At 39.9% G+C, this 27047-nt stretch overlaps 1 protein-coding gene across 1 annotated transcript in view; it reads right to left on the reverse strand.

Annotated features, from left to right (window-relative positions):
- Positions 1-27047, reverse strand: part of LOC126094772 (putative Ras-related protein Rab-33) — a 107186-nt gene that overhangs the window by 70266 nt on the left and 9873 nt on the right. The window contains exon 2 of the mRNA XM_049909322.1: positions 14882-15001. Within this exon, the coding sequence (XP_049765279.1) occupies positions 14882-15001 (120 nt within the window). The remainder of the gene's footprint in view (positions 1-14881; positions 15002-27047) is intronic.

Raw genomic sequence — 27047 nt, forward strand, 5'->3', positions numbered from 1 at the left:
GATCCTCTGCTGCCTTCACAATTTCATCTCTCAAAGCTAACGATCTGTCTTCTACTGTATTCCTTTCGCCTGTCGTCAATCATTGCCTAATGCTCCCTCTGAACAACCTCTGGTTCTTTCAACTTATCCATGTCCCATCACCTTAAGTTCCTCTCTCTTCGTAATTTCTTCAGTTTTAACCTACAGTTCATAATCAATCAACTGTGGTCGAGTCCACACCTGCCCCTGGAAATGTCTTACAATTTAAAATCTGGTTTCAAAATCTCTGTCCTACCATTATATAATCAACCTGAAACCTTCTGGTTTCTCTACCACATATACAACCATCTTTCATAATTCTTAAACCAGTTGTTAGCCATAATTAAATTATGCTCTGTGCAGAATTCTACCAGGCAAAATATAGTTAGTGAATAAACGTGGAGAAAGAGATGTGAGTCACAATTTCCACTCTTGTGCCGAGCTTTGAAGAACTTGAGATGAAATAGCAAGCTCGTCCTTCCCATTGATTTTGTTGCAGGGATAAGATGTAACAACATTAAAAGTTGATTAAAAAGTGCTATGTCAAAGTTAAGAAAGAAATAACTATTATTATTTATTTTTCTTTTGACACTTCAGCTTATTTATCCTCCAGTCCCACTGCAAGTGGGATGTCATGTGTGGATGGAGCTATGCACGTTCATGTTGAAGTCAAGGTAGCTACAGATACAAAAACTTTGACACCCACTTGATTAGGCTAATGTTTCCCACTGCCAATCTCCATCCCCACAATGTTCTGCTTATTAAAATTGCAAACTAAAAACTGAACTTTATGTGAACTGAAATTCTTCAGAGGGTAGAATGGAAATTCTTCTGCCACTGGTTTGTATGTGGATGTCACAAATCTTCACTTGTACCATAATTATCCTTCTTGGATAGCAGAAACAGACCAAATTTTTGTTCCTTTCCTTCTGATAAATCAGCTGTATACCAACCAGCTATCTTCAGAGTGAGCCGGGTGACTGACACTCCAGCACTTGCTACAGCTTTTTAAACCTGTGGACTGGGCCACTGGCCATGCAGCCACAGATACACAAGGTGCCAGAGACACTGATTGGTGGCAAAGAGGTACAACATATGCACGAAATTAAATCTGTGGCCATACAGTCAATGCACATGGTGATACTGAAGTATCACTGCAAGCTGTACCGTTACAAAGTCTCTGTGAGTTTATTACAGAAAGTGCCAGATTCCAAGATTTCTCCAAGCTGAAGCCACTATCTGTATCAATTAAAATAGACGCTAACTGACTACTGACTCCCAGAAAGATGAAGTTGAGGCTAAAATTTCGATGTTAACTTGCACCATACAGTGCCCAGTCTAAATACAGTGCTCTGCCACCACCGATTTGTAAAGTTGTAAGAGCCAGTTGTATCTGCGGTGTTTTGTGCGTCTCTCACTGACTGTACACGTTGTCTGTCCGATGTACAAATAGCTACACTCACAGGGGATCTTGTAACCCCAGGCCTCCGAAGCATCAAATCATGTTTAATGGAAGCCAGAAGAACTGCTGTCTTCGATGGAGGGCAAAAAATCACTTTCACTTTGTGTTTGCTGAGGATGCATCCTATTTTTGACAATAGGCTTCTTGTGTATGGCAGAAAAGTCGTGGATTTAAAACTTTCCGTGTCTTCTGCTGCATTTCTTATGACCACTGTTGGTTTCATTCCTAATGCCTTATGTATCAGCTGTGGAGAATACCCATTGGCTTCAAAAGCTTTTCTCGAGTGTAGATACTGACTGATTTTAGTTTGCCAGTGAAGTCTACAGAGTTACATTTGTGATGAGTGCATTTTCCCACAGGAGGCTTTAATAATTTCACTAAGTATTTGATACGGTTGCAGGTTGGAGAGCCTGTGTTACTCACTATCAGATGCAGAAGAAAAACTTTCTTGCAGATCTTTGGAAGTCCATAAAGCCGTGGAGAAACCACACCACGTGGTATCACTCTTCACACAATTTCTGGTGGAAAGCGGTAGGTGTCCAGGAGCAAAGCGGTCTTCCTTACCACCTGTTTACTGGGGTCTTTACTGGTATTCTGGTATGTGCTATCACTCAGTAAACAATTCATTTTATTACGATAGTTGTCACAAGACATTAAAACAATGCCATTGCCTTTATCAGCTGGAAGAACTACCGACAATACCCTCGCGAAGGCTAAATAGTGCAGCCCTCTCTGCCATAGAAATGTTACTCCTTTCTGGGTGAGCCTTCATAACTGCTCAATGAGTTTTGTCTTATTTCTTCTGCTGAATCCATAGCAACAGGTCAAACAGCTTCTTCAACGGGACTGATAAACACAGATTTTGGTAAAACCTTTGGCGTTGTTGCAAAGTTCAGTTCTTTATTTAAAACCACCATGTAACATCATCCAAATCTTTATCCGTCACATTAATGACAGAGCATCAAATAACAGTTTCTTGCCGTGAAAGCTGGCTAAACTTTGCCATCTGTCTCGAAGAGCTCACTTTACCGACCTAGTCTGACTTCGCTCTCGTTATACCGTCTGTCCAGTTCCATGAATTGTAGGGTAACTCCACAGATATCTTCAGATGTAGGCAATAAAATTGTTCAGAATCCAGCTCCAACTTTTGATGGGTAAAGCGAATCTTCTTAACAGCAGCAGCAGCACCAACATTCCTAAAAATCTTATTCATGGCAGTTGATTTTATGAAAAGTACTAACCTGGCAAACTTTGGAACTATGTCGTGACCACGACATCTTAATAAAAAACTTAAAGAGCTCAGTTAGCTCACTCAAGTTTTGTAACTCGTCCACTCGTCGAACTCAGTAACCTCACTCTCAAGTCTCATAACTCATCCAATTGCCAAACACTTAAAATGGTCTCCTTTGCAAAGAGGTAATCAATGTGCATCTTCATATTTTCACAGTGCAATGACTGTTCCATAAAATTTCGGTCACATAGTAAAGTAAAGGACTGATATTTGCACCCGTGCCAAAGCATTTACCAATACCTGCATTCATCAGTGACATAGAAGAAGCTGTTCGATCTGCTTCCACAGATTCAGCAGAAGAAATAAGACACAAAACATGTGGAGCAGTTACGAAGACTCACCCGGAAAGGAGTAACATATCTATGGCAGAGACGGATGCACTATTTAAATTTTGCCAGGATACCGAGATGGTGGTTCTACCAGCTGATAAAGGTAATATCACCGTTTTAATGCCTCATGATAACTATCACAATAAAATGAATAGTTTACTGAGTGATAGCAGTAAACACCCCACCAGACAGGTGGTAAGGAAGACCGCTTTGCTCCTGAATGCCTACCCCTTTCCACCAGAAATTACGTGAAGATTGGAACCAAGTGGGATGGTTCCTCCTAGGCATTATGGACTTCCAAAGATCCATAAGAAACATGTTCCTCTGCATCTGATAGTGAGTAACATTGGCTCTCCAACCTGTGACTGTAGCAAACACTTAGCATCATTATTAAGGCTTCCTCTGGGAAAATGCGCTCATTACATACGTAACTCTGCAGAATTCACAGGCAAACTAAAATCACTCAAACTGAACAGTTCTGTTACATTAGTCAGTTCTGATGTAGTGTCATCATTCACAAAGGTTTCTCTTTCAGAATCATTATTTATCATTGCCAAAGCCTTTGATAAAGAGATTTCAGCTTTGTTTAAACATGTCTTGACCTCGTATATTTTTTATTCGACAAGAAATTTTATGAGCAGATTGATGATGTCTCACGGGTAGTCCCTCGTCACCCTTGGCGGCCAATGTCTTTCTGGAGGACTTTGAGGAAAAGGTGCTGGAATCTGCTAGCTTGAAGCCCACACTATTTTGGAGGTACGTTGGCTCTGAGCACTATGGGACTTAACATCTATGGTCATCAATCCCCTAGAACTTAGAACTACTTAAACCTAACTAACCTAAGGACAGCACACAACACCCAGCCATCACGAGGCAGAGAAAATCCCTGACACCGCCGGGAATCGAACCCGGGAACCCGGGCGTGGGAAGCAAGAATGCTACCGCACAACCACGAGATGCGGGCTTGGAGGTACGTTGATACAGGTTTGTAGAGTGGTCTCACAATGAAGATAAAGTGAAATAATTCTTAAATCAACTAAATTCCATCCACAGACAAATTCAGTCATCATCATCATCATCATCATCAACATTTAAGACTGATTATGCCTTTCAGCGTTCAGTCTGGAGCATAGCCCCCCTTATACAGTTCCTCCATGATCCCCTATTCAGTGCTAACATTGGTGCCTCTTCTGATGTTAAACCTATTACTTCAAAATCATTCTTAACCGAATCCAGGTACCTACTTCTCGGTCTGCCCCGACTCCTCCTACCCTCTACTGCTGAATCCATGAGTCTCTTGGGTAACCTTGCTTCTCCCATGCGTTAACATGACCCCACCATCTAAGCCTGTTCGCCCTGACTGCTACATCTATAGAGTTCATTCCAAGTTTTTCTTTGATTTCCTCATTGTGGACACCCTCCTGCCATTGTTCCCATCTACTAGTACCTGCAATCATCCTAGCTACTTTCATATCCATAACCTCAACCTTGTTGATAAGGTAAACTGAATCCACCCAGCTTTCGCTCCCATACAACAAAGTTGGTCGAAAGATTGAACGGTGCACAGATAACTTAGTCTTGGTACTGACTTCCTTCTTGCAGAAGAGAGTAGACCGTAGCTGAGCGCTCACTGCATTAGCTTTGCTACACCTTGCTTCCAGTTCTTTCACTATGTTGCCATCCTGTGAGAATATGCATCCTAAGTACTTGAAACCGTCCACCTGTTCTAACTTTGTTCCTCCTATTTGGCACTCAATCCATTTATATTCCTTTCCCACTGACATTACATTCATTTTGGAGATGCTAATCTTCATACCATAGTCCTTACATTTCTGATCTAGCTCTGAAATATTACTTTGCAAACTTTCAATCGAATCTGCCATCACAACTAAGTCATCCGCATACGCAAGACTGCTTATTTTGTGTTCACATATCTTAATCTCACCCAGCCAGTCTATTGTTTTCAACATATGATCCATAAATAATATGAACAACAGTGGAGACAGGTTGCAGCCTTGTCTTACCCCTGAAACTACTCTGAACCATGAACTCAATTTACCGTCAACTCTAACTGCTGCCTGACTGTCCATGTAAAGACCTTTAATTGCTTGCAAAAGTTTGCCTCCTATTCCATAATCTTGTAGAACAGACAATAACTTCCTCCTAGGAAACCGGTCATATGCCTTTTCTAGATCTATAAAGCATAGATACAATTCCCTGTTCCACTCATAACACTTCTCCATTACTTGCCGTAAGCTAAAGATCTGGTCCTGACAACCTCTAAGAGGCCTAAACCCACACTGATTTTCATCCAATTGGTCCTCAACTAATACTCGCACTTTCCTTTCAACAATACCTGCGAAGATTTTACCCACAATGCTGATTAAAGAGATACCTCTGTAGTTGTTACAATCTTTTCTGTTTCCATGTTTAAAGATTGGTGTGATTACTGCTTTTGTCCAGTCTGATGGAACCTGTCCCGACTCCCAGGCCATTTCAATTATCCTGTGTAGCCATTTAAGACCTGACATTCCACTGTATTTGATGAGTTCCGACTTAATTTCATCCACCCCAGCCGCTTTATTGCACTGCAATCTATTGGCCATTTTTTCCACTTCCTCAAATGTGATCCTATTTCCATCATCATTCCTATCCCATTCTACCTCAAAATCTGAAACATTACTGATCGCATTTTCACCTACATTGAGCAACTCTTCAAAATATTCCCTCCATCTGCCCAAGGCATCCACAGGATTCACCAGCAGTTTTCCTGACCTGTCCAAAATACTTGTCATTTCCTTCTTACCTCCCTTTCGAAGACTGCTAATTACACTCCAGAATGGTTTTCCAGCAGCTTGACCCATAGTCTCCAACCTGTTTCCAAAGTCTTCCCACGATTTCTTCTTGGATGCTGCAATTATCTGTTTGGCTTTGTTTCTTTCTTCAACATAACTTTCTCTGTCTACCTGGGTTCTGGTATGTAGCCATTTTTGATACGCCTTCTTTTTCCTTTTACAAGCTGCCTTGACTGTATCATTCCACCAAGCTGTTTGCTTCATCCTACTTTTACACACTACTGTTCCAAGACATTCTTTAGCCACTTCTAGTACTGTGTCCCTGTACCTTGTCCATTCCTTTTCCAATTACTGTAATTGACTACATTCAACTAACTGGTACCTTTCTGAGATCGCTGTTATGTACTTGTGCCTGATTTCCTTATCCTGAAGTTTCTCCACTCTTATCCTCCTACATATGGACCTGACCTCCTGCACTTTCGGCCTCACAATCCCAATTTCACTGCAGATTAAATAATGATCAGTGTCATCAAAGAATCCCCTGAATACACGTGTGTCCCTCACAGCCTTCCTGAATTCCTGATCTGTTATTATATAGTCAATGACAAATCTGGTTCCCCTGCCTTCCCAAGTATACCGGTGAATGTTCTTATGTTTAAAAAAGGAGTTTGTGATTACTAAGCCCATACTGGCACAGAAATCCAAGAGTTGTTTCCCGTTCCTGTTGGCCTCCATATCCTCTCCAAATTTACCCATAACCTTTTCATACCCTTCTGTTCGATTTCCAATCCTGGCGTTAAAATCACCCATGAGCAGACACTGTCCTTGTCCTTTACTCTAACAACTACATCACTGAGTGCCTCATAAAAACTATCCATCTTATCTTGATCTGTCCCTTCACAATGCGAATATACTGACACAATCCTAATTTTCTTGCTAGACACTGTCAAATCCATCCACATCAGTCGTTCGTTTACATACCTTATTGCAACTACACTGGGTTCCATTTCTTTCCTGATGTAAAGCCCTACACCCCATTGTGCTATTCCTGCTTTGACTCCTGAGAGGTAGACCTTGTATTCTCCCACTTCCTCTTCTTTCTCACCCCTTACCCGAATGCCACTAACAGCTAAAACGTCCAGCCCCATCTTACTTGCAGCCTCTGCCAGCTCTACCTTCTTCCCAGAGTAGCCCCCATTCATATTAATAGCTCCCCATCTCATTACCATTTGTTTGCCAAGTCGTATCTTAGGAGTCCCTGGTTTGTCAGTTAGAGGTGGGACTCCGTCACCTCCAAATGTCCGAGGCATTTTGCTCTGATTGTTGCCAGCATCATATTTAAAGTACCAGGGAAGCAGGTTGCTAGCCTTACTTGCCCCGAGTCCCATTGGGTTTTACCCCTAACGGCTGAGGGACTAACCGGTGGATTTGGTAGTCTTTGCCGTATGAGCACAAAGGTGACATATTCAGTTCGTGATGGAAATCGAAAAAGATGGATTCCTTCCATTTCTGGATGTTTTGATATGATGCATAAATATTGGAACTTTGGTACATGCAGAGTACTGGAAAACAACCCAAACAGATTTATAGTTACATGCAAATAGCTGCCACCATCCTTCACAGACAATGAGTGTTCGCAGAACTCTGGTACGCAAAGCATATGTCATTTCCGATGAGAGCAGTCTGGAGGATGAATTTCTACACTAGAGAAAAGTTTTTGAAGCCAGCGGGGACTCTTCACAGCAGATACATAAGGCACTATGAATGAAACCAACAGTGGGAATAAGATATGCAGAAAAAGACGTGGAAAGTTTTAAATCCGTGGCTTTTCTTTCATACGCGGGAAGCCTATCATCAAAAATAGGATGGGTCCTCAGCAAACACATAGTGACAGTGATTTTTCGCCCTCCACCCAAAGACAGCACTACTCCTGGGTTCCATCAAATGCTTCGAAAACATGGAGTTACTGGATCCCCTGTGAGTGTGGCCATTCGTCCATCAGATACAGGGCATGTATAGTTTCTGACAGATGCACAGAGCACCACAGGTACACCCGGCTCTTACGGTGGTGGCAGAGCACTGTTATTGAAACTGGGCACCCTATGGTGTGTGATAACATACAAATTTTAGCCTCAACTTTATCTCTGTGGGGCTCAGCAGTGAAAGATGCAGCTGAAATTCAGTTGGCAATGAATTAAATTAATAGAGATAGTGGCTTCAGCTTGGACAAATCATGGAATGTGGCATTATCTGTGACAAACTCACAAAGACATCGTAACGGTATCTCACACTGATACTGCGACATCACCATGTGGATCGATTGTGCAGCCATACATCTAATTTCATGCATATTTTTTACCTCTTTGCCACCAAACAACATCTCTGGCACCTTGTGTATCTGTGGTTGTTTCATTTGTGGGAGGGGACAAAACAGCAAGGTCATCAATCCCATTGGACTAGGGAGGGATGGGAAGGAAATTGTCCTTGCCCTTTCAAAGGAACCACCTTGACATTTGCCTGAAGTGATTTAGTTAAATCACAGAAAACCTAATCAGGATGGCTAGAAGTGGGTTTGAACCGTCGTCTTCTGAAATGCGAGTCTCGTGTGCTAACCACTGCTCCACCCCACTTGGTTTGTGTACCTGCAGCCACATGCACAATGACGTAGTGCCTAGGTTTAAAAGGATTGAGCAAGTACTGGCGTATCAGTCACTGGACTCACTCTGAAGAAGGCTGGACAATACACTGCCGAAATATTGAAAGACAAAGTGAAATATGCGCAGCTGCACACCCAAAATTTTATCAGACAATCATTGTGCCATGAAAAGATGAAGATGCACAGATCAAATTTTGATTCCAGTTTTTACATAAACTGCACGACCATACTGTGTATACAATATATCATTTATCAAGCCTATGCCTTTTGTCTTTGTGTGTGTGTCTCAGGCATAAAGAATTGTTCCTGTTGTGGAGCACAGATAGGATGAACTGCTTCATCTTCATCATACCTTCTATTTTTCACTACTCTTAAAATGGTTTCGAGACGAACCATTTCTCACTCATCATCTCTGATTCTTGCAGTGATGAAAGGATTAGTCACCAACTATCACTCCTTCCATAACTGACACTCAGGGTACAGCCATACACCATTAGCACATTTTTCCGGAGGGCTCTCTCTTGTGGTTTATTGGCTTAAGCTGTGTTACCCCAGAAAAAAATTCCACGAGGTAATGGAGAGTATAATGTTATAAATGAAGATACAATTTCCTTTTGCAATGAAAGATGCTTCTAAGTGTTAAACATGCTTAAATATGCTTCTTGCTCGGTTTATCAAGCTGACTCTTGTCCTACCAAGACCCCGCAAAATTTTCAACAAGTTGTTTCATTATCTGCCATTCTATACCTGCATCTACATTCTGCAAGTGTAGTGACCCAAAAATCTGACAAGGGTACTAGTAACTTTCCCTTGTTGGCAACTATAATAAAGTTAGTTTTCGGGCTATCCTGATCTTTTGTCAGTGTAATTATATCATATGAATCTGATGGTTGTTTTATAATTTTCTCTTTGATGTGCTGGTGTATGAATGAGTGGTGGAAAACAGGTGGAAAACCCAATACGGAATCATTTCAGCTGTGCAGCTATTCTCAGGTTGAGGGAGAAACGTTATTTAATATGAGTATACCACCAATGTGATGTAACTGATCTCTACACCAACTGTTGATCACATTGTCAGATGCTAAGTATTTATTATTTGCAAAAGTGCATGTATTAAACATAAAACTGTATAGTGCAGTTCTTAAAAACAGCTTATACAGAAGTGGTCACCTTAGACTATGATACCGAGTGTTAATGTATTCAGAGACTTTATTACACATTTGGCATAAATTGTGCAGGATTCATAAGTATGTTTAACTTAGGATATTAATATTTCTTAATGAGAAATTCTGAATAAAAACAGTGTTACAAAGTTATACTCATAATCAGCATGTTGTGGAATTCTTCTAAAGATTTAAATTGATAAGAAACTGTACAGCTTTTTCTTAAATAATTTGAAAGGCATACTCTGGGGTTGATAGGCCAGACAAACATGTGGTTCCTGAGTAGAACAGCAGTCTTTTCAATAGTTGCAGAGGCAACAGTCTGCATGGTTGACTGATCTTGGCCTTGTAACATGAACCAAAATAGCCTTGCTGTGCTGGTATTGCGAATGGCAGAAAGCAAGGGAAAAGTACAGCTCTACTGTATGACTAAATGATTATGACGTCCTCTGGGGTAAAATATTCCAGGGGTGAAATAGTTCCCTATTTGGATCCCTGGGTGGGGACTACTCAGGAGGATACAGACGTCGGGAGCAACAAAACTGGCTTCTATGGATTGTAGAATGGAATGTTAGATCCCTTAATCATGTAGGTTGATCAGATAATTTAAAAAGGGAAATAGCTTGAAGTTAGGTATAGTGGGAATCAGTGAAGTTCGGTGGCACCAGGAACAGGACTTCTGGTCAGGTGAATACAGTGTTATACACACATAATCAAATAGGAGTAATGCAGGAGAAGATTTAATAATGAATAAGAAAATAAGGATGTGGGTAAGCTACTATGAACAGTGCAGTGAACACATTATCGTAGCCAAGGTAGACACAAAACCGACTCCCACCACAGTAGTACAAATTTATATGCTGACTAGCTCTGGAGATGGTGAAGAGACTGAAGAAATGTATGATCAAATAAAAGAAATTATTCACATAGTTAAGAAAGATTTAATAGTCATGGGGGACTGGAATTCAATAGTAGGAAAAGGAACAAAAGTAAAACTAGTAGATGAATACTAAGTGTTAGATTGGGGAGGGGGGGGGGGGGGGGGGATGAAAGAGGAAGCCACCTGGTAGAATTTTGCACAGAGCATAATTTAGTTATTGCCAACACTTGGTTTAAGATTAATAAAAGAAGGCTGTATACTTGAAAGAGACCTGGACATGCCGGAAGGTTTCAGATTCATTATTCAATGGTAAGACAGAGATTTCTGAACCAGATTTTAAATTGTAGACATTTCCATGGGCAGATGTGGACTCTGACCACAATTTATTTGTTACGATCTATAGATTAAAACTAAAGAAAGTGCAAAAAGGTAGGAAATTGAGGAGATGGGACCTGGATAATTTGAAAGAACCAGAGGTTGTTTAGAGTCTCAGAAGAAGCATTAGGGATGATTGACTACAACAGGGGATAGGAATGCAGTGGAAGATACATGGGTACCTTTGAGAGATGAAATAGTGAAAGCTGAGAATCAAATAGGTAAAATGGCAAGGCCTAGAAGAAATCCTTGGGTGACACAGAAGATACTGAAATTAACTGATGAAAGAGAAAATATAAAAATTCAGCAAATGAGGCAGGCAAAGGGAATACAAATGTCTAACAAATGAGACTGACATGAAGTGCAAATGGCTAGAGGACTAATGTAATGATTTAGAAGCATATATCATTGACAGAAAGAGAAATATCACCTAAAGGAAAATTAAAGAGGCCTTTGGAGAAAAGAGAACAAGCTTTATGAACATCAAGAGCTTTGTTGGAATATCAGACCTAAACAAAGATGGGAAAGCTGAACAGTGGAAGGGTTATACAGAGGGTCTCTGCAAGGTAGAAGAATCTGCGAACAATATTATAGAAAAAGAAGACATAGATGAAAATGAGAAGGGAGACATGATAGTGTGAGAAGAACTTGACAGAGCACTGAAAGACCTAAGCTGAAACATGGGCCCAAGAGTAGACAACACCCCGTTAGACCTATTGATAGTCTTGGGAGAGCCAGCCATGCCAAAACTCTTCCATCTCGTGTGCAAGACGTATAAGACAGGTGAAATACCCTCTGACTTTGAAAAGAATATAAGCATTCCAATTCCAAAGAAAGCTGGTGCTGACAGATTTGAATATTACCAAACCATCAGTTTTAATGCACTTAGAAGATAGGTTATGGAATGGCAAACCCATGTTTATAGCCATTGGAGATTAGAGAAAGCTTTTGACAATGTTAACTGGAATACTCTCTTTCAAGTTCTGAAGGTAGCAGGGGTAAAATTCATGGACCAAAATGCACTATTTACAGCTTGTACAGAAACCAGACAGCAGTAATAAAAGTCAAGGGGCATGAAAAGGAAGCAATGATTGAGAAGGGAGTGAGACAGGGTTGTAGCCTGTCCCCAATTTTATTCAATCTGTACATTGAATAAACAGTAAAGGAAATCAAAGAAAAATTTCGGAAGTGAATTAAAGTTCAGGAAGAAGAAATAAAAACTCTGAGGTTTGCCGATGACATTGTCATTCTGTCAGAGACAGCAAAATATTTGGAAGAACAGTTGAACGGAATGGCTAGTGTCTTGAAAGTTGGATATAAGATGAACATCAACAAATTCAAAACAAAGATAATGGAATGTAGTTGAATTAAATCAGGTGAAGCTGAGGGAATTACATTAGGAAACTAGACATGTAAAATAGTAGATTGGTATTGTTATATGGACAGTAAAAGAATGGATGATGGGCAAAGTAGATAGGATATAAAACGCAGACTGGCAATGGCAAGAAAAGCATTTCTGAAGAAGAGAAATTTGTTAACATCAAATATAGGTCAAGTTTTAGGAAGTCTTTTCTGAAGGTATTTGTCCCTGTAGTGTAGCCATAAATGGAAGTGAAACATTGATGATAAACAGTTTAGACAAGAAGAGAAAAGAAGCTTTTAAAATGTGGTGCTACACAAGAATGCTTAATATTGGATGAGTATAGCATGTAACTAATGAGCAGGTACCAAATAGAATCAAACAGAAACGTAATTTGTGGCATAACCTGACTTCTAGCCGAAGGGATCAGTTGATATGACATATTTGGAGACATCAAGGGATCACCATCTTAGTATTGGAAGGAAGTGTGGGGGGAGGGGGGTAAAAATTATAGATGGAGATCAAGAGATGAACACACTAAGCAGATTCAGAAGAATGTAAATTGCATAGTCAATCGGAAATGAAGAGGCTTGCACACGATAGAGTAGCACAGAATGCTGCATCAAACCAGTCTTTGGACAGAAGACCACAACAGTAACAACGGCTCTGGGTACTTTAAGAAAATTTATTGTACACTTTAATTGCTGCATAAACATGGATATTGTTAGTTTCTGTGGTAAGACTAGAGATGTACAGGTTCTCGTATTATGCTCATGTTTTCAATTTGATACAGGTATGTTCAGCAACTATATAATTAACACTGTAAAAATATATATAAATTAATTACTGTCAAGATCTTATATTTAATGAAAAAAAAGCTTACTATCTACCCCTGCCACTACTCTGATTGCCTTCTTCTGAATTACAAAAATATCATTTACATTTTTGTAGTTCCCCCAAAGCACTAATTCGAACCCAAAAACAGACTGAAAAATACAAAATATGCTATTCTTACATATTCTTAAGTTACAAGTGCCATCAGTCTCCTCAGAATATACATCACTCTGGAAGTCGCAAACTGCTTTCTCTTATAAAATGGATTCAGTTACTTATAATCTGTTGCCTCAAATTCCATAGTGCTACAGTTTAGAGAGCCACACTGAGTAATCAACAGCTGAAGGTCTGGCTTAGATCACAGAAGTTATCCATGTGTGAGAATGGTCTTTGACTGCTGATAAAATGTTTCTAATGAAGAGTTCTACAGTAGACACTCCTATAACCAAACTGTGAGGTGCTTAACATCTTGCTCAGATCTAGGTACCAATATATCTGTTGAAACATGATGTTTTCAAAAAATTTGACTAGTACTGGAATTAGTAAAATCTGTCCGCAGTTAACAGGCTCAGATTTTTTGCCTTTCTTAAACACTGGAGCCACGTTGAATGTTTTTAAGGATAAGATAAGATCCTCCCATATGACATAAATTTACAGAATATGTTAATGGTGCTATGATACAATGTATTGCTTCTTTCAGTAGGTTATTCGACGTATTGTAAATATCTCTTACTATTTGCACTTTTCATTCCTAGGCTTACCTCCACAAAATTACTAAATGATGATCTGGCCAGATTAAGAGTGAGGTCAGTGTTAGTTGAGATCAAGATATACACTGATGAGCCAAAACATTATGACCAGCTGCTTAATAGCTTGTTTGTCCGTCTTCAGAAATAAATACATCACTGTTTCTGCATATCAGGGAAACAACACTTTGTTGGTACGCTTGTGGAGGTTACATCAGGCAAATCTGGTCACCGAGATATCAAAGTGAGTTAACTGTAAAGCTCCTCAAACCACTGCAGTATGGTTCTGTCTCCGAGACATGGACAATAATACCACTAAAAGATGGCACTGCCATCAGGAAAGACATCATGCGTGAAGGGATGAAGATGGTTCACAGCTGTCAGCGTGTCTTTGATTACTACCACAGGTCCCAAGTAAGTGCAAGGGAATGTCTCCCATAGCATAATACTGCTCCCACCAGCCTGCATTCACGGCATGCTGTACGTTTCGAAACACCATTCACCTTGATGACAGCATTTGTGGAGACGATTATCAACCTAGTGCAGCAAAAATGTGATTCACCCTAAGAGCCAATATATTTCACTGATCGATGTTCAAATCCCAATGCTCCCATGCCCACTACAGTAGTAATTAACGATGTTGGGTCAACATGCACGCAACGCCACCAGGTGGCATCCTATGCTGCAGTGGGCAGTGCTCATAATGTTTTTGCTGATCAGTATATTTCTCAGTTTGACACACAATTTAAATACTGCTGACATTACTTCAAAACTTGTGATTCATTTAAACCAAACCCAGACAGTTAATAACCTGTTGGCCTTTGCATAGCTTGTGTTTATATGACAGCAAGTGAGAAGGAAAAAGGAGAGTAAGTTTAGCTATAATATAGGCGAGTGGATGCAGGCAACAACAGTTAGGTAAATCAACACATTCACATCTCTCCCTTTCAAATTGAAGGAACATTCACTTACCTGAAAAGATGCTAATTTTGTCACATCATACACCAGAACAACAGCATGAACATTTCGATAATAATGTTGAACCATAGATTTACGAAAGCGCTCTTGTCCAGCTGTGTCCCACAGCTGCAACTGCAAACATCAAGCAATGTGTTAATAGTTTACTTTTATAAAGATAAATAGGAATAAGAATGTTTTAATTTAGATCTTGTAGGTTGAATTAAATATGTGCTGCTGATTGCTTATGAAAAGAAGACAGGAGGAAAGGGCAGATAATTGGATTCCATGGGTATATCGGACAAGTAATGGAGAGAGTAATGCAGAGATACTCAATTGAGATGTGGGAAAAAACAAATCCATGGCACCATTTTACTAAAAGAAGGTATCAGTTGATAGGACACATCCAGAGACATCAAGGAATCATCAGTTTGGTAATCAAGGGAATTCTGGGGGTAAAAACTGAAAAGGGAGACCAAAGCTTGACTACAGTAAGCAGTTTCAGACTGTTGTATATTGCAGAAATGAAGAGACTTGCACATGGCAGATTAACATGGAGAGTTCAGATTGAAGATCACAACAACAACAACAACGTCACTTTAAATGGGTCCCCCGAGTTTTTAGAAAATTAAATATCCTAAATCAAAATATATCCAATTGTCAGTAACTTTTTTTTAAAATAAAACTTCTGGTTGAAATAAGTACACTGTATATTTCAACAGCTTCATACATACTTTGTAGCTGCGAGCAAACTGAAACAATTCGTGCATGTTTTTTAGTCACATATAGGGTTGATGCACACGACGTTTCAGTCATATATGGAATAACAGATTTCTGTTTCAATGAGAATCACAAAAATATCATGTAGAATAAGAGATTATTCCTGACTGTGACTATAAAAGATGGAAGAGTAACTGTGAGATAGCCCTTTTGTGTTCATTTCTGCTAGTGTCTGTCTTTAAAGTTGTGACCTTAGTAATTGGAAGAGTACACTACAGCTAATCAGGGAGAAGTTCAGTCCCACTATGACCAACATCTCTGAACTTGTCTTTTCATCTACATTATTTCTTTCTGGGATGAAAACTTCTTCAGATATATTGATCACACATTTCTGGTGTGACCACACATCAGTGAATGGTTTCAGTAGTTCCTCCAACTTCTGAACACTCAGCATCCCAGCACCAAATTAACCATGTGATTGCAAGAGAACAGTGAACACTCATTTTTGGACATGCTAGTCAAGGACAAAGCAGATGGCCCTATGGGACACTGTGTGTACAGGAAAGCCACCCACATTGATTTTCACCTGCATGCCTCCAGATGCCCTCATCCTTCAGAGCATTAGAGTGTGCTACACACCCCTGTAGACAGAACCTGTGCAATACTGAATGAGGAAAGCCTACCAAGGGAGGTCATCCACCTTGACAGACTCGAGAAGAGTGAATATGGCAAGAGATAAATTGGAGTGCTTTCTGTCAGAATGTATATGCCCAGCAAATTGAACACAACAAGGACAACACAATTGTGTGTATGCCATTTGCTGGGAAAGTATCGAACAAAATCAGCACAATCCTAGCTCAGTGTAACATTACATGTGTTTTTTCATCCACCTCCAAAAACAGGTGCACTATCAGGTATGGTATAAGATGACCTACGGCTCCATAAACTGGGTGTCTGGGGGATATTCACTGGGCTTCCATGGGACCTACAGTAGTAATCGAAAGCAAAATGATAGCTGTGGACTATGTGAACATTACTGCAGACCGCTGCACCCATTCATAACTGATGTCTTCCCTGACAGTGATGGCATCTCCCAGCAAGATAACTCTCACCACCTCTTTTCAAAATGGCACAGGTTACTAAAAATGGTGCTATGTAATGGAAATAAGAAGAACAGAGTGGAAGTAGACTGCCTACCATTTGCAGACAATAAAACCGTGATGATAGAGTTTCAAACTGTAATAGAGCACATTTATATTCTGAAGGAAGTAGCCGAATAAACACGATTATAAAAAATCCTCTGAAAAGGCAGAAGAAATGTCAAAAATATCAAAGACAACACACACCAAATGAATGCAAAATATGGAGCACTTATGGTCTACACCAGTAGTTCTCAAACTTTTTTGGCAACAGAGCCCTACTGAAATACTAAATATTATACAGAGCCTGAAAATAAGCAAGACCTGGTTATATGATCATTTTTTAATTATAATTGTTTAATGACAATCATACAAAAATTGAGACATTATACGCTAATGACTTCAACAACAACATACAAAGCAACACACAATAATACAATACACAAAATAACACTGTATTGATTCTATCGTAAACTGATAAAATTGTTTCCATTTACAACTGTTTAATGTCAGACTTGACAGAAGAGAATAGAACACATGTCAGGTCAGTGTCCAGTCTACTGCAGTATCTTGTCAATGCAGCTGAGAATCCTGTTTCACACAAGTATGTTGCTAGGAATATGAGAAGAACAGTCAGGCCTGTGTGGCCAGTTGTGGATATTCATCACAAGCCTCGCACCAAAAATCAAGTTACACTGTTTTGAAAAATGATTAAATGCTTGAATTTGATATCATTTCTAAAAAGACTTCATAGGTTTCATTTGACATATTTTCTGGCTTCTGCAAATGGGATACAAAATGGTTCTGAGCCCATGAATTCATATTCAGTTTTGTATTCTGCTCTTCAGAAAAATATGTCTCAACAGATGCACGGATACCATGGAGACATTGGACCAATTCTTCACATCTACATCTACATGATTACTCTGCTTTTCACAATGAAGTGCCTGGCTGAGGGTTCAATGAACCACCTTCAAGCTGTCCCTCAACTGTTCCACTCTCAAACAGTGTGCGGGAAAAACGAGCACTTAAATTTTTCTTATTTTATCGTGATTATCATTTCTCCATAAGTAGGTGGGTGCCAACAGAATATTTTTGCAATTGGAGGAGAAAACTGGTGATTGAAATTTCATGAGAAGATCCTGTCACAACAAAAAACGCATTTGTTTTATTGATTGCCACTCCTATTCATGTATCATTTCTGTGCATCTATCTCCCCTATTTTGTGATAATACAAAACAAGCCACCCTTCGTTGTACTTTTTCGATGTCATCTGTCAGTCCCACCTGATGCGGATCCCACACTGCACAGCAACACTCCAGAATAGGGTGGACAAGCATGGTGATGGTGTAAGCAGTCTCTTTAGGAGACCTGTTGGACCTTCTAAGTGTTCTGCCAATGAATCACAGTATTTGGTTTACTCTACCCACAACATTATCCATGTAATTGTTCCAATTTAGGTTATTTGTAATTGTAATCCCTAGGTATTCAGTTGAATTTGCAGCCTTCAGATATGTGTGACTTACCACGTAATCAAAATTTAGTGAATTTCTTTTAGTACCCATGTGAATAACTTCACACTTTTCTTTATTCAGGGTCAATTGCCACTTTACACACCATACAGATATCTTATCAAAATTCAAATATACTTTGTGATCAAAAGTATCTGGACACCCCCCAAAACATACAATTTTCATATTAGCTGCATTGTGCTTGCCACCTACTGCCACGTACTCCAATTAACAACATCAGTAGTCATTAGACATCATGAGAGAGGAGAATGGGGTGCTCCGCGTAACTCACAGACTTCGAATGTGGTCGGGTGATTGGTTGTCACTTGTGTCTTATGCGAGATTTCCGCACTCCTAAACATCCCTAGATTCACTGTCTCCAATGTGATAGTGAAGTGGAAACGTGAAGGGACATGTACAGCACCAAAGCGTACAGGCCGACCACGTCTGTTGACTGACAAGACCACTGACAGTTGAAGAGGGTCGTAATGTGTAATAGGCAGACATCTATCCAGACCATCACATAGGAATTCCAAAATGCATCAGGATTCACTGCAAGTACTACGACAGTAAAGTGGGAGGTGAGAAACTTGGATTTCGTGGTCAAGCGGCTGTTCATAAGCCACACATCATGCCAGTAAATGCCAAATGATGGCTCGCTTGGTGTAAGGAGCATAAACACTGGCCAATTGAACAGCGGAAAAATGTTGTGTGGAGTGACAAATCACGGTGCACAATGTGGCAATCCGATGGCAGGGTGTGGGTATGGTGAATGCCCAGTGAACATCATCTTCCAGTGTGTGTAGTGCCAAGCAGTGAAATTCAGAGGTGTTATGGTGTGGTCGTGTTTTTCATGGAGGGCACTTGCACCCCTTGTTGTTTTGCATTGCACTATCACAGCACAGGCCTACACAGATGTTTTAAGCACCTTCATGCTTCCCACTGTCAAAGAGCAATTCGGGGAAAGCAATTGCATCTTTCAACATGATCGTGCACCTGTTCATAATGCAAAACCTGTGGTGGAGTGGTTACACAACAATAACATTTCTGTAAGGGACAGGCCCGCACAGAGTCCTGACCAGAAACCTACAGAACACCTCTGGGATGTTTTGGAATGCCAACCTTATGCCAGGCCTCACCAACCAACATCGATACCTCTCCTCAGTGCAGCACTCAGTGAAGAATGGGCTGCCATTCTCCAAGAGACCTCCCTGCACCTGATTGAACATATGTCTGCGAGAGTGGAAGCCGTCATCAAGGCTAAGGGTGCTTCCAAATATGGCAATTTATTATGTTCTCTCTAGATTTCACTATTTCTCATTTTCAGAAACTTACTTGTCCAAGAATTATAACGATAGCAAATCTGTCAGTTTAATACAAGAAAAACTTAAGTCATATGCACAAATATATCAATAGGCAAACTTATTTAACTCTGAGCTGCCATGGCAGGTGGTCAGCCATGACCTTGTTGAAGGAATCATCCCAGCATTTGCCTGAAGTGATTCAGGGAAACCAAGAAAAATGAAAACAGAATGGCCTGACAGTGGCGAGCCTCCACCATCCTCTAAAATCTGTGGCCAGTTTCTGAACAAATGTGTTACCTCAGCCAGACATACGTAACATACAGTTCTCCTATGTTATTACTTCTTGGAACAAGTTAGCTTAATAACATAAAAATAAGTACACATCGTTCCTTTTGTCTATTCACTGTGCACAACCTCACACACTTAAAATCAGTTTCATAACTTACCAGCATGTCTCTGAATTGCTTCAATGTCTTCCTTTAATCTGACCTGGTTAGGATCCCAAACACTCGAGCAGCAGAATGGGTTGCAGCAGTGTTCTATGCATGGTCTCCTGAAATTCTCCCAATAAATCAACTTAGACTATTCCCCTTCTCTACTACCAAACTGTACTCGTTTCATTTCATGTCACCAACAGCCTCGCCACAATGGTAACACCAGTTCCCATCAGATCACCGAAGTTAAGCACTGTGGAGCTTCTCTAGCACTTGGATGGATGACTGTCTCGACCTACTGAGTGCTGTCAGCCCTTGTGAGGACAACTGAGGAGCTAGTTGATTGACAAGTAGTGGTTCCAGCCTTGAAAACTGACAACAAGAGTAGTGTGCTGACCACATGCTCCTCCACACCCGCATCTTTTCTTTTCTTTTTCATTTCGTATCACACTGCAACATTATGCCTGGATATTCAACCAATGTAATTATGTCAAGCACCACATCACAAATGCTGTATTCAAATACTACTGATTGTTTTTCTTACTCATCTGCACTAACCTTCATTTGTCTACATTTAGAGCAAGCTGAAAGCTGCTGTTCATCACACCAAATAAAAATTCTGGCTAAGGCATACTGCATCATCCTACACTCGCTCAACGATGTGTCTCACACACTACAATGTCAACAGAAAACAGTCACAGATTTCTGCTCACTTTATCTGTCTGATCATTTATATTTGAGAGTCTTCCAGAAAACAAAGACCATTTAGTTATAAAAAATGAAAAACTCTCAATTTATTGGGGAAAACAGCAATTGGTTACATACATGAAGTTCTGCTCACTTCTCTAGGAGTACAGAATTATCTATGTTTAAACATTTGTTATATCTGGTCATGTGCTTCAGAATTCTCATGTTATACTGTGTAATGAATGAAAAAATGTCAGAAAACAGCGTGAAATGTTCAACAATGGGTGAATAAAGGTGCATGATGAAACTCATCCTGGATGCCCATCAATCATCACAGAAGGTATTAAGATGGTAGTGAACAACAGAATCTTACAACTCAGGTGGTTAACTCTCAATGAAATCCACATTATATTTCCAGAAATGTCTCTTTCTTTACTTGGTGTAACTGTGTTACAAAGTCCCACTTACAAAAAAACTTGCGCATTGTGGGTTCTGTGGTAACTGAGTGACCAACACAAAACTCAGAGAATAGACTCAGTATTGATATTATTGACACAAGATCACACAAATGGAGATCCTTTTCCGATTGGACTGCAACTGGTGAAGAGACTAGGTTATCTCACATCACCCTAGACAGCAAGTGCCAGTTATTTGTGTTGCATCGTATTTCATTACACAACCAACTCAGAAAATTAAAAAAAGACTCTCTCACCACAGTTTTAATCTGCCAGGAGGTTTCATATCAGCGCACACTCCGCTGCAGAGTGAAACTCTCATTCTGGAAACATCCCCCAGGCTGTGGCTAAGCCATGTCTCCGCAATATCCTTTCTTTCAGGAGTGCTAGTTCTGCAAGGTTCGCAGGAGAGCTTCTGTAAAGTTTGGAAGGTGGGAGACGAGGTACTGGCAGAAGTAAAGCTGTGAGTACCGGGCGTGAGTCGTGCTTCGGTAGCTCAGATGGTAGAGCACTTGCCCGCGAAAGGCAAAGGTCCCGAGTTCGAGTCTCGGTCAGGAACACAGTTTTAATCTGCCAGAAAGTTTCATATCAGCGCACACTCCGCTACAGAGTGAAAATCTCATTCTGGGAACTATTTCTATGTTGACCGCATGGGAGTCCAGGCAACAGTCAAACTATGATATGTTTGTATGAACATCCTGCATAAATGATGTTTTAAATGTGAATTTTAAAACTTCAGCTTCCTTTTGTTGTCTTTTGCTGCCACGCCAGACTGGTCCACAAGTGACTGGATAAAAGCATTTAACCTACTTAGAGTTGTTATGTAGGGCCAGAATATTCTCAGGCCGTCAGAAAGCTATTTTACCAACACATGATGGTGGAAGTTGTCTGAGAGTGCAACACTCTCTACATCCTCAGCACTTTCTGAGTTTTATAATTAAACCACAGTGGGTCTTTTGTGTCCTTAATACATTTATTTGGCATGTACTTATCCAGAGCGTGAACTACACAATCAGTTTAAACTTTGCTCTTTTTCCTCTATGTTCACCATACTGGAACTTAATTATGTCTGTTCTCTAAGTATGATGCTAACAACTGCTTATCTGCTCATTTCAGCATAAAACTCTCCTATACTTACATTGATACTGCCCATATCTTCCCTTTGCCTGCCTGAAAAACCGATTAAGCATCCACTGATGATGGCTGAGATGTTTAACTCAGAAAAATGATGAGATATTGGTATTATACAGTAGTCACCTTTCTTTATTAATACCACCTATCCTGAGTTCTGTGTATGCAATATTTATGAGGTATGTTTTTACTGCCTGTTTAAATAAATGTGTTTCAGTTCCAATCTCGGGAACGGAGATGTTTAACAAACTCAAGTGGCAGACTCTGCAAGAGAGGCGCTCTGCATTGCGGTGTAGCTTGCTCGCCAGGTTTCGAGAGGGTGCGTTTCTGGATGAGGTATCAAATATATTGCTTCCCCCTACTTATACCTCCCGAGGAGATCACGAATGTAAAATTAGAGAGATTAGAGCACGCACAGAGGCTTTCAGACAGTCGTTCTTCCCGCGAACCATACGCGACTGGAACAGGAAAGGGAGGTAATGACAGTGGCACGTAAAGTGCCTTCCGCCACACACCCTTGGGTGGCTTGCGGAGTATAAATGTAGATGTAGAAGTTATTACACAATTATAATTCCCAACACAAAATGCTGTTTAGAACCAGCAAATCTAACGAAAGACAACACTTTTAAAGAAAATAAAACAAAATGCTGCTTTGTTTGTTTGTTTTTCTCCTTGGATGTCCAAACTGGCACTTGTCACAAAACTTAAATAGAGCTATTTTCAACTTTTTTCTGTTCACAAAATTTGTATTTTTCAGTGACAGCCTTCAGTTTTTACTTTTTGTCCCATAACTGTGACCATTATTCTACAGTCATATGGTGATACTGGTTTGTTGTAGTCCAGGAAAACTGGAACATCAAGCATTTTCTAATGGTTTATCATTACTCAGTGACCTCAAAGTTGACAAACATAAAATCTACCAGTACCATCCATTCATGACTCCTTCAGTACAGACAGATTAATAATTAGTACATGACAGAGAAATATAGATTGAGAACAGAAGTCAATTTACTACACTTGAGAATCCCGATATATCACATACATTCGTCTATGAACCATGCATGCATGCATGCATGAATCATGTTTGTTACATGAAACTGATAAGCTCTACCTCAACACTTCATGTTATGCACATCAGCAATGAAAAACATACTTACCCTTTAGGTAATCACAGAAATTCTGTTTTTCTTCAACTATTATAAGAATATAAGCTGTGTAGTAGGTATCATTTTATAACTTTAAATCATGCTATTGTGTTGGACATAAACAAAATATATTTTTTACTTCTTCCCCCACAAATTTCTGAGACTCCTTCCTGCAGGACCTATGCAATATGATTTATGTAAAGAATTAAAGCTCTTAGAAACCATTCAAAAATAAAAATATACTTCAAACTAAGCATAGAACATATGCCATTACACCATATACAAAAAACAGTACCACAGTAGCTTCCACTTCCTTTGCTAGATATAGATTTTATCCTTTATTTAGATATTTCATTTATTTGCTTGTCCACAAACCATGTTAACTACAGTATTAGACATACCAAGAAAAGCATTTCAAAAATATAACTACATATAAAAACAAATATAATTAAAGATAGTTAGTTTGACGTTCCATGGAACATAAGTTGTAACAATGTGGATTGAGTAATTTTACATTCACTTCACAATTTAATTTTTAAGTATGGCTACATGTTACACATTTACACAGTTTCTTTTTTAATTTCTTTTTCAAAACTGTCTAAGATGCAGTAGATAGATGAATAAAGATAGACAGATGTACATAAATATGATAAAGCACATGCTACAAGGCTGTGGCAATGAAGTTGTTTCAAAGAAACTATCTGGCATTTGCCCTAGTGATCAGGTGTAAAAAAAATCAAGAGATTGTACAGGGATTGAATATTACACAAAAAGGGTCATGGTAAGCATCCAATTCAACCTGCCCACTTTGCCCCATCACATAAGGGTGTTGTGTGGCAGGGTGTTTTTTAGTTGGTTTGTGTTTGTAGATGTCATGTTGTAGTATTTGGTGGTGCACTCTTGTGGTGGATGCCATGGTCTGAAGTTGTTTGTTACATGTGGCATTCGGTCATTTGGTTCTCAGTAATCATTGGGTGAAGGTTACGGTCATTTATACATTCCTGTTTCTGTTAGGCTTGATTAGTGTTGTGTGTTTTTATGGATTGAAATATAATAGTGTTCTTTTGTATTTTGTTAGTGACGGGTACAATGGAGAAATTCAACAGTTATTCATTGAGTGTTGTGATGGTTGATGACGACTATTATGTTCTTGCAGCAGTTTGATTTGATTGCTGACTATGTGAAGCATCAGGTTTGTAAAGAGAGTATGAAGTTGACTAGACTCCCAACCTCTTATTTCTGGGACTTATACATGCGGAGGTGTCGACACGATGACCTTTGGTGCTACATCTGGCATAGTGTGTGGTTCTAGAGATAAAGGTTGACCATCAGGAGACTTTTACTTGCACAAGAGTTTTGTTATCAGTCCCCTTCACGTTTCTGAGCATGAGAGATAGGAGTGAGAGCCTAGAGTGTGTTAAATTGGTTTTCTTTTAGTTGGGAGTGTTTAATATGTTAAGTATAGGGGGAAGTGGAGGGAGGGTGGGGGAGGGGGGCGTGGGGGAATCCATATGGTTTGCTTGACCATTTTTAAATATTTTAATTTCTTTATATGTGGTTACCCTATATTTGAGAAGTTCAAAGCAGTTTGTTAAAATAATTTACCTTGCACCTTTACTGGATTGCGGCCATTTTTATTTGTAGGTTTGCGACAATTTTTCAGTCAGGAGACATTAGCGAAAATTTGAATATCTCTACACTGGGTTAAGTTACAGCATTGCAATTGATATGATTGTTTTTAGAAAAATGTCCTCTACAACATTGTCTAGTACTCAAAATACTCTAAATTCAAAAATAACCAGTCAAAGTGACCTCCAAGGTTTGGTATCCAAATTTTCAAAAATCCACTTTTTAGGCCCAAAAATAACAAACAAAGAGTGATTTATGAGAGTCTATTTTTTTTCCTATAGTTAGCTATCATACACTACTAGCCTCACATAGAGCAAGAACACATACAAATGTTTCCTTAATTTTTTATGAATTTTTGAAATTTGAAAATTTTCACTTTTTGTGAAGTTTGGGGTTAGTTACCTCAGGTGGGACTGAATATAAAAATATGATTTTTGCACAGTTTGTACACCTATATGATAGAAACGTACAATAAAAATTTCAACATTGATATCTGACTGTGAACAAAGATATGAATTTTTGAAAATGAGGAAATAATTCCCATTACTATACAACTGATCTTATGGCTGTTGCATATTTAAATGGTTTATTGTTTCATTGTAATAAAATTTAATTGTGACATATATTTAGTTAACACTATCACCCAATATTTAGGCTACTGGCCATTAAAATTGCTACACCACATAGATGACAAGCTACAGATGCAAAATTTAACTGACAGGTAGAAGATGCTATGATATGCCAATGATTAGCGTTACAGAGCATTCACACAATGTTGGCGCTGGTGGCAACACCTACAATGTGCTGACATCAGGAAAGTTTCCAACAGATTTCTCACACACATACAGCAGTTGACCGGCGTTGCCTGGTGAAACATTGTTGCGATGCCTCGTGTAAGGAGGAGAAATGCGTACTATCACGTTTCCGACTTTGATAAAGGTCGGATTGTAGCCTATCGCGATTGCAGTTTATTGTATCGTGACATTACTGCTCGCATTGGTCGAGATCCAATGACTGCTAGCAGAATATGGAATCGGTGGGTTCAGGAGGGTAATACGGAACACCATGCTGGATCCCAACGGCCTTGTATCACTAGCAGTCGAGATGACAGGCATCTTATCTGCATGGCTGTAACGGATCGTGCGGCAACGTCTTGATCCCCGAGTCAACAGATGGGGACGTTTGCAAGACAACTATCTGCATGAACAGTTCGACGACATTTGCAGCAGCATGGACTATCAGCTCGGAGACCACTGCTGCAGTTGCCCTTGACGCTGCATCACAGACAGGAGCACCTGCAATGGTGTACTCAACGACGAACCTGGGTGCACGAATGGCAAAACGTTATTTTTTCGGATGAATCCAGGTTCTGTTTACAGCATCATGATGGTCGCATCCGTGTTTGGCAACATCGCGGTGAACGCACATTGGAAGCGTGTATTCATCATCGCCATACTGGCGTATCACCCGGCATGATGGTATGGGGTGCCACTGGTTACACATCTCGGTCACCTCTTGTTTGCACTGATGGTACTTTGAACATCGGACGTTACATTTCAGATGTGTTACGGCCCATGGTTCTACCCTTCATTCGATCCCTGCAAAACCCTACATTTCGGCAGGATAATGCATGACCGCATGTTGCAGGTCCTGTACGAGCATTTCTGGATACAGAAAATGTTCGACTGCTGTCCTGGCCAGCACATTCTCCAGATTGAAAACGTCTGGTCAATGGTGACCGAGCAACTGGCTCGTCACAATACGTCAGTCACTACTCTTGATGAACTGTGGTATCATGTTGAAGCTGCATGGACAGCTGTACCTGAACACGCCATCCAAGCTCTGTTTGACTCAATGCCCAGGCGTATCAAGGCCGTTATTACGGCCAAAGGTGGTTGTTCTGGGTACTGATTTCTCAGGATCTATGCACCCAAATTGCGTGAAAATGTAATTACATGTCCATTTCTTCTTGGTGTAGCAATTTTAATGGCCTGTAGCGTATTTAGTTTATTTATTTTTAATAATG

Source organism: Schistocerca cancellata, chromosome 8 (genome assembly GCF_023864275.1).
Source record: "Schistocerca cancellata isolate TAMUIC-IGC-003103 chromosome 8, iqSchCanc2.1, whole genome shotgun sequence".
Lineage (NCBI taxonomy): Eukaryota > Metazoa > Arthropoda > Insecta > Orthoptera > Acrididae > Schistocerca > Schistocerca cancellata.